General features: G+C 38.1%; 1 protein-coding gene across 2 annotated transcripts; it reads left to right on the forward strand.

The window, feature by feature from the left end:
- Positions 1–718: 718 nt before the first annotated feature.
- On the forward strand, positions 719–4427 carry LOC149731971 (uncharacterized). 2 transcript variants are annotated; one of them, XM_089882376.1, is made up of 3 exons: positions 719–2423; positions 2780–2911; positions 3912–4427. In XM_089882376.1, the coding sequence occupies exons 1-3, from the start codon at positions 2367–2369 to the stop codon at positions 4422–4424; spliced, it is 702 nt and encodes a 233-aa protein (XP_089738502.1). In that variant the 5' UTR covers positions 719–2366; the 3' UTR covers positions 4425–4427. The 2 variants fall into 2 exon arrangements, with proteins under 2 accessions (XP_089738502.1, XP_089738501.1); XM_089882375.1 differs by having other exon boundaries at positions 721–2423; positions 2730–2911.
- The last annotated feature ends 4782 nt before the right edge of the window (positions 4428–9209 follow it).

The following is a 9209-nucleotide window of genomic DNA, read 5'->3' on the forward strand; positions in this document are numbered from 1 at the left end:
TTTAGCTAATTTGTACACACATTTTGTTCTAGCATCCCTACAATGCGTTTTCAAGGCTAAAAATGCCTAGACAGACGATGCTTGGGGAATCCCCTATCGCAACTCTGTATTGGCGCGAAAAAAACATAACACCAACAACTGGGGATAAAACTGTAGGAAAAGGGCTAAATTTGTTAAAAACTTTGACAAAACAATGCTCAAAATTTTTAAATACGTTAAAATTGCTAAATTTTTATGTAAAAAGTATTTATTTAGTGTGAAGTTCGTGGTGCACCCTTTTGTACGCTGGTGCACCCTTGGCATATTTTGGTGACCGTACCGGTTGAAGAGCACTGGTGTATTAGGCCATGAGACAGTATGCTAATTTTGTTAGTATTCATATAATTGCATATTGCGTGATATTAAGCGTTCCAATTATTACGTTATTTTCGACCGCGCCTGCCATTAGGTGTAAAAAGGAATATACGATTTATTCAAGATTGATAAAAAAGGATAGTATATTTGATGGAAGGGGGTTAGGTGACATGTTCCTGCTCGAGTTTGGGTCTTTTTGACGGTGTGGTTTCTCTTGGAATCTTAAGGTGGGATTGGAGGTTTCTTCGAATTTCTGGTGGCTCGATTGTTTCGTTGGTTTGCGATCGGTTAAAGGTCTGGTTTCTATTGAGTTCGTATATATTGGATTGGTAGCGTCTTCATAAAAGTTTTGGTCGCCCATGAAAATTGTATTGCCATCGGTAGGAGGGGTAGTTGTAGTTGATGGTGTACTTTTGTCAGATGTAGCGATTAAAGCATTTGAATGGTTTTTGTCATGAGGTTCTTCAGTGTCTGTTTGTCCAGAAGGAAATTGTTGGGAGTTGTTACTGAATGGTTGGATTGGTTTGGGTCTTGGTGTACGTTGCTTTTTTGGAGTAGAGGTAGTGGTCGTTTGGTGCTTTCAGAAGCTGGGGGAATTTGTTCAGGTTCTCCAATTTCATGTTGTTTTCATTTGTTTTAGTTTCCAATATTGCAAATCTATTTTGGGTAGGGGTTGAGGGTATGGGTGTTGGCATTGTTTGGGTGTTTGTTTTTCTTATTACTGTCCATGGCTGTGGGGTCTTCTTCAGAATGTCGGTTGGTCTGGATCGGCAGTTTCGAAGAATATGTCCTTCGCATTTGCAAAAGGTGCAGTATCCTTTTTTGGGCATCTTGTCTGCACATGCCCACTTTTTTTGCAGAACCGACAAAGGGGTAGATGAGATTCCCCAGGCCTCGTCACTGTAGCGTATTTTCCACATATTTTAATTACTTTGGGGATAATATTGTTTATGTTTAACTTTTCAAAATATACATTGAGCCAACCATTTTTTATGTTTTGAAATTTCGGTGGAAGCCAAATTCCATTTCCACTATTTTGCCCCATCTGTTTCTTTCCAGTAACGTTTTTATCTTAGAAAATTCTATGTATGCCTGGACCGGGTGCACTGTAACAGTTTCTTTCGGTGGGGATGGCAAAAAATCAGGGATGAGAATCTTCCGCGGATTCGCGGATTTCCGACTTTTTTTCGTCAAAAAGGTCATTTTTGTGAATCGTCTAGATCCGCTTAGAAAAAATTTTTTTTTGGGGGGGGGGGACGGTACTTATAAACGACCATGCAGTTGACGACTGGATAAGGTTGAATATCAATAACTATCTTATTTACAAGCGCGTATCCGCGTTCGTTGATTGGATCTTCGCGATAAGACAGAGAGCGACGATGTGGCTCTGATCGTGCCCCCTGCAACGGCGATTAGGTCATTAGTCTCGATTTTTAATACTGTGAGACTATGTGGACTTGTTTTGCAACATAATATTGGCGTAATAGACAACCTAGATGTTTTCCATAGCCAAGCAGACAGTTTGTTACGAAATTGCAGACACTCACACGTGGATTCATTGCATCACAATAGCAATTTACACGTTGATTATTGTCATAATAGCAATTCACACGTCATAATAGCAATTCACACGTTCAATATCTAGCATGGAGGTGCTTTAAAACAGGTTTGAATACGAATTAGACAGCATTATTTGACGTTGGCGTTTATGTGTGTAGTCCAAGCATATTGAAGTTGCCTTTGATCGCGAAAGATCGCTTTTGTTAGAAATATGGAAAAAACCAAAGCCCTAATCGTCACCCAGATGCCAAAAGCTCTTGGTAAAAAGGAAGAGGATCGTGGAAGGGAGATCGATTAAGGTGCCGGTATTAGGAATTGCTTTAGGTGGGCCTGGTTTGAAAAAAACGTGACAGTGCATATGGGTCAAGTCGTAACAAAGTTGGGTGACCACATAAGGAAAGTTGATGCCCCTGGAAAAGTCCTTTGTACCATATGTTCCGACATCATAAGTTATGCCAGCAGAGGAGCTCATACGATTGAAGAACACATCAAAACGAAGAAACATAAAGGTTAGTTCACTGTCGATTTTTTGTCGAAACCTACAACTTTGCTACTGAATTTGCTGGATAAAAACTCATATTATCGCTTACTGACGGTGGTTTCGTACTGTATAGTATATTCCGCATTATTTGTGTATTGAAAATTTGTTATTTTTTGTTCAATTTTAGTACTTAAAACGGGTAAATAATAATTATATGTCTATATCTATACAAAAACGAATTGTAATGCAGTGTAAAAGTAGACATAAGCAAAATTCTATGGGATGACATACAGTGCATGTATGAATGATATGATATATATAACTTATATTTTAGATAAACTAAAACTGATCAAGACAAATTACCAACTGCCGGCATCACTTCAGATCACAGATAGAGGGAGTACATCTGAACCTCGGCAATCACATGGGCTGGTTTCCTTGTTTAAAGATCCAGATGGAAGGGATTCATCAATACAGCCACTTGTACCATTAGCTGACCGTGTCAATAATGCTCAGGTATTTAGTTTTGTTAATAGTTTTAAGTTAGGTCAGGGTTGTAGAAGTCAATCCGGACCGTGACCGGTTACTTTTATTGAAAATCCGTATGTTGTATATTTTACGCGCATGGTCACCTAAGCTACAAAATCTTGTTATAAAGCGTATTACTGACTATAGTTTGGGCGCCGGGGGGCAGAAAGGGTTGTTAGAGCTGCGATCGCCACGTGTTCGTAATGATCAGGTAACGAAATCGATCGAATAACAAACACTCTGCGGTTTTCGCGCGGTAATGCTCAGGTATTTAGTTTTGTTAATAGTTTTAAGTTAGGTCAGGGTTGTAGAAGTCAATCCGGACCGTGACCGGTTACTTTTATTGAAAATCCGTATGTTGTATATTTTACGCGCATGGTCACCTAAGCTACAAAATCTTGTTATAAAGCGTATTACTGACTATAGTTTGGGCGCCGGGGGGCAGAAAGGGTTGTTAGAGCTGCGATCGCCACGTGTTCGTAATGATCAGGTAACGAAATCGATCGAATAACAAACACTCTGCGGTTTTCGCGCGGTCCCTAAGAACGACGTTTTTGGCCTCTGTCCAAGCTCGCTCTTTGTAATATTATATGTAAAAAACTTTGTAATATTATATTACTACTAATATCATATTACAATTTGTGTCAGTTTCAATTTACTGATAGCGTCGCACCTCGGTCTAATATTTACACCAATTAAAATTCACATAATCGCGATTAACTTGCATTGAAACTAATCTGGGTTGTTGGCTTAAAATTATATCGAGAGTAAAAAACGTGCGTCGTAGTTTAACTTTTACGTGCGTCGTAGTTTAACATTTACGTGCGTCGTAGTTTAACATTTACGTGCGTCGTAGTTTATAACCTTAACGTGCGTCGTAGTTTAACCTTCACGTGCGTCGTAGTTTAACCTTCACGTGCGTCATAGTTTAACTTTCACGTGCGTCGTAGTTTAACTTTTTGTTAAAAAAATAACATTTATTTTTCAGGCAATGGTGCTTGCAGTGATATCAGAAAACAACCTTCCCCTGTCAATTGCACCAGTCTTGATAAATCTGGCAAAAGAACTCTCTAAAGACAAGAAAGTACTGGACAACCTGACCATGGATCGCACAACAGCCTCCTACAAGCTTACACATGGTTTGAGTAAGACACTCTTAGACAGAACTTTAGCCGAAATTAGGAAGTGTAAATTTTCACTGAACATAGATGAAAGTACAAGCAACAGCCATAAGCGCGTGTTCGCAATCCTTGTAAGCTATTTTTCTGAAACAGAGCAACATGTTGTGGTCGAACATTTAGCTTCCATCGAAGTTATTAAAGTTGATACTAAATCTCTCTATGATGTCCTTCTCAATCTTTTCGAAAAGTACAGTCTACCGTGGTCAAACTTAGTTTCTATTCCAATGGATTCGTGTGCTGTTATGCGAGGATCTAAGAACGGCCTGGAAAAACTGATTCGAGACACTAAAGCTCCACCAGCTCTTAGATATAGATGGTGACATATGTCACCATGTGCATAATGCATGCAAGAAGTTTTGCTCACCATTTAATTGTTGGGTTGAAGGACTATTCACTGATCTATTCAATGATCTGAAATGGTCAGTTGATCTGCGTGATTATTTTTCAGAAGCCTGTGAACTTCTTGGAGTTACGTTCAACATGCCCGAGCGATTTGTTAGTCATCGCTGGCTCTCTGCATACGACCTATCAGTCAGCACGCTTCGTCTGATGGATGTCTTCAAGGTATTTTACTTCTCATTTGTCCCTGCAGCTCTGAAACCCACTTATTATGCCATGGTCGTTGACATTTATAGAAAGAAATGTGTCGGAGTAGCAGCTAGAGAGAGATTGACTAATATACACCAGGTGCTTGCGAACAAAAAGTTGACTGATGCTGGAAAATCCAGGAAATTGCGCATAATTGACAAGGTGTTATACAAGTGTAAGAAATCATTTCTTATAATGCATTTTTACCAATCAACGCTGCCAATGATGAAGAGCTATGTATGCCTATTTCAAAGTAAAGAGCCTCTGATTCATGTAATGCATGACAAGGTGGAGGAGTTGTTCCGGGATTTTCTTTTCTGTTTCACTAAGCCGGAACAGATACCAGCAAGCTGTTCTCAGCTGAAGAAGATGGATCTAAATAACACAGAGATTCTTTTAAAAGAGAAGGATGTCTTCTTTGGATCGGGCGTCTGCGAAATTGTCAAAAGTAGTAAAAGAGCAGATTTGACAGTGCTGTTTTTCATTAGCCAGGCTAGTAATGCATATGCAGAATGTGCCAAGTACTTACAGAAAAAACTTCCGCTAGATAACAAGCTGCTAAGCTGTATATCTGCAGTTGACCCAACAGCGAGAGGTCACGCCTTGACATCGAAACGGTTAGTTGATTTAGAAAAATTGGTTTCCTGTTTGGAAGAAACAGAAAAAGAGAAGTATTCTCTTCAAGTTCGCCGTTTATATTATGTTGTAGGATTAATTTATGATTATTTTCAAAATTTTTATCGTTTATTTTTATGTCATTTAATCTTTTTACACATTCTATGTAACAAATTTGTTCAAGGTGGCTTCTATATTTTCATTATTTCCCTTTTTCCCACCATTCAAAAATATTGAATATACATCGTTTTTGCAACCGCCAATTTTTCCAGTAGGTGTATATAGCATTTTGAATGTTTGTGGTTTAGCGTATTGTTATTTATTTTGTAAAAGGAGGGACCCGTATTTTATGCGTAATTCCATTGCGGGCAGCAGTTGTGGTCCGAAAAGTTGTTTGTCACATAATGGATATCTATGTTTTGATTAGCATATATTCTATCTATTCCGCTGGCATAAACAAAAGTCGTGCGAGTATATACAATTTTGTCTTTGTGTATTTTCCGGTGAACGTCGTATAGCTTTTTTTTTATTGTTCCCCATTTTTTAAGTTGCGTCTCGCCATATATTCGCGTGCTGAACGTATTGATATGTTCGGTGACGAAGTTAAAATCCCCAATTACTCTAAGTTTTTAGTTGTTAAATTGAGTTCCAATTTTTGTTCCAATATATCCAATTGTTGAATTCTCGTATATTCCGCTTTACTACCGGATTGCAAATCATTCTTTTCTTTTAGTTTGATTTTCTGGATTCGATTTGGAATGATAATTTCATGAGATATTTCATATTGATCTGTTATATATTTTTATTAGACATATAGTACCTGCTCGAAAATGTGGTTCTATTTTGTCAATTATTGTATTGGAAGAAATGTTTACGTTTCAGGCTAATTCGATTTCTTTAATCATGTGGTGAGTCATATATCCAATTTCTTGTATGCACAAGATATCAATCTCATTTATTTAGAGGTAATTTTTGATTGCATTTATCTTAGGTTTTATACTGTTTACATTTATCGTTCCAAAAATTATATGAGTCCTTCGGATAAGGCTGTTGTTTGTTGGATATTTGAATTATTATATTTACTAGTAGTTAGAGAGCCATAGTCTCTGTAAAAAGGGATCTATTAGTTTAAGTATAGTGTATATTAAAATTACAGATATACGGCTATAAGGTTTGGAATGTCTTCCTTCTTATTGAAGCTGTTGAACTTTGTTCGAAGAGTTCCTCCAGGCTGCCGGACGATCTTTGGATCTGGGGTGGTTCAGTTTCAATGATTTCTACCATATTAGATGCTGTGTCCATAATATTGGAGTGGTATAAAGCCTGTGGTAATTTTCAATTATTTGGATATTCGTTTCGGTCTGGTCGTCTTGGTCTTTGATTGTAGTTGGTTGATCCGCGGTTGCTGTTTCCAATGTTTCATGCAGGTCTCGCTGTTTGTTTGATGCTGTTTCCTCATCAGTTTTTTTTTTAGCATTGGGATGGGCATTCTTTTTATTTTGGGCGTTCTTTTGGGTTTGGGTGTCTTTGCCTTAGGTGGAGTGGATGTTCTTGTATTTATGGTTCTGTTCGTTCCTGCCTGCATTGAGGGAAAATGCTCCATACTGTCTATGTTTAGTTCTGTAATATGTTAAACCGGTTTCTTATTTCAATTGCTGGGGTAGACTTTGGCGTTGCATGGTATTGATTGGTTTGTTTTCTCCAGGGGATTATCGGCTGTGTTGAAGGCTTTGATCGGCAGTTTCTTAATATATCTGACTTGCAGAATGTACAAAACTTTTCTTGTGGCATTTTGTCTGCACGTGACCACGTTCTTTGCAGAATCTGCACAATGGCAAGTGGGAATCTCCGGGTCTTGTTACAGTAACCCATTTTCGGCAGATTTTTGCAGTTTTCGGTATATGTTCATGTTAATTTTGTCGAAATATATTTGTAAGCCATCCATTTTTTATGTTCTTGTAGTTTTCGATGATGTCCAAATTACATACTTGAGACTTTTCCCCATGTGTGTTTTTCTAATGTTGCTCTTATTTAGGTTCGACAATATAGCATGTGGAATCGGGTGCAAGGTCACTATTTCCTTTGGTGGTGTTGGTAAGTGTGCCGTAACTTTGGTTTTGTTCCCATTTTGTCCGGTGTAGTAGATGTCTTAGTTGTTGCAGTAGTCCAAAATGTTCTTAATGTTTTCTGGGCTGTCGGTTTTTAGAGTGACCAGGAAAGCAGCGTCTTTGAAGGACTCCATTATCACGCCCTCTACCTCCCCGGTCAGTACTTCGATGGGTCCTCCGTTTCCGAAGAGCTCCATGAATGTGGAGACACTGATATTTCCTTTTAACTGGATTACAATTGATATCTTTATCTCCATTTCCAATTCCACGATTTTAATATTTGACATATTGCCAATTTTGTGGGTTTTCGATTATCAATTACGTATGCTTGAGGTTTTGCACGGGTGTCGGAAGAAGATACGGTTGTACAGTTCAATACTGTACAACAGTATATTTACAATAACTAAGATTATATTCAGGTTGCTATGGCTCCAAGTACTATACTATTGGGCTCTTGCACACAAGTGTTGGGATAAACAAACGAAAGAAAAAAATGCAAAAACACAAGTCACCTGGTCGCAAGGCAGAAAATAAGAGTTGTGTAAAATCCAATGAACGGGTTAAGATGAGATCCAAATGTCTTGTTGTGGTTAGTCCGAAGAAGGGGTATATACATGGCGCCCTCTATAAGAGGCCTTGACACCGTCGGCGCCTCTCCGAAACTGGAGGCGGATGGTTTTGCAGCGCTTGTTCGAATTATAGACAGTTTTGATGAGTTATTTGACGAATTATCGCATTAGATAGTGTTTGCTCTAAGTTCTAGCAGTTAGTACAGTATAAATGTTTTGTTTTTTTATTTAGCTTACGTGTATTATGGGGCCACCAGTGTGAAATCTTAACTGAAGCTATGTTTGTTTAAGACAAACGAGCGTTTTAGCATATGTTTGTTTAAGACAAACGAGCGTTTTAGCAAAACTTTTCTAACTATAATATTCTCTGAACTGCAAGACCTACCACCAGGTTATTTTTGAATTTAAGTAGACTGCTTGCTTTTCGAAATTCCTTTTTGGCATTTGTTTTTTTTTGTCAAATTTCTGTTTACCTCATGTAACCAATAGAGGTCAAGATGGCTGCAGTCCATTCCAAGGAACAACATATTGTGTGTCCACAAAAGTTTGAATCCAACCGCTTAAACAAATATTCCTTCCCTGCTTCCATTATTTCATTTGTAATTTTGTCATCATCTAGTCCAGGTAGATATATCCAGTGTACCTTTATTTGCCATCAAAATTTCAGAGGATTTTCATCATGAATGTTTTTATCTTGCCTTTCTAATTATAATTTCTTCTTTGGCTGGACAGATGGCCAAGAATAGCACAGGCAGTTTATTATCCTGCTAATGTTATGACAAGCAGCCAAGCTTCTCACAGACTACAAAAATTCAAATGCAACTGCTTATTTAGTTGGTAAGCTTGTGTATTCTGGTGAAGCACTTGCCGGGGCATTTAATTATTTTTCATCTTCAAGAGCATCATATGAAAGCTCCCCAGTACAAAAACACTGACCAGAAATGACTTCCAAGATTGACAATACTATAACGACTGGACATTCTTAGGTGAAATATGCAAACATTGATGGAATCAAGGCAAAGAAATGTGAACTGTCCAGCTGGCGTAATGTGTATGCAATATGCACCTTGATTGTTTCCTGTAACCCATGTATAACAATGCTTGCATTTATCAATAATGCTGAGAGACGTTTTCCTGTGACAATGCAGAGAAACTTCGGCTTGCTGTATAATGTTCTTCTTGTGTGTAATGCTTCTTCTTGCATTTTCAATTCTCGCCATTTTAA

Source organism: Ciona robusta, chromosome 8 (genome assembly GCF_009617815.1).
Source record: "Ciona robusta chromosome 8, ASM961781v2".
NCBI lineage: Eukaryota > Metazoa > Chordata > Ascidiacea > Phlebobranchia > Cionidae > Ciona > Ciona robusta.

What these genes read in the sequence shown, in the direction of transcription:
- LOC149731971 (XM_089882375.1), top strand. Translation starts at nt 2,273, where the DNA reads ATGGGTCAAGTCGTAACAAAGTTGGGTGACCACATAAGGAAAGTTGAT. An exon ending in CAAAACGAAGAAACATAAAG is followed by an intron (nt 2,424 to 2,729) that starts GTTAGTTCACTG and finishes CTTATATTTTAG; the next exon opens with ATAAACTAAAACTGATCAAG. An exon ending in ACCGTGTCAATAATGCTCAG is followed by an intron (nt 2,912 to 3,911) that starts GTATTTAGTTTT and finishes TTTATTTTTCAG; the next exon opens with GCAATGGTGCTTGCAGTGAT.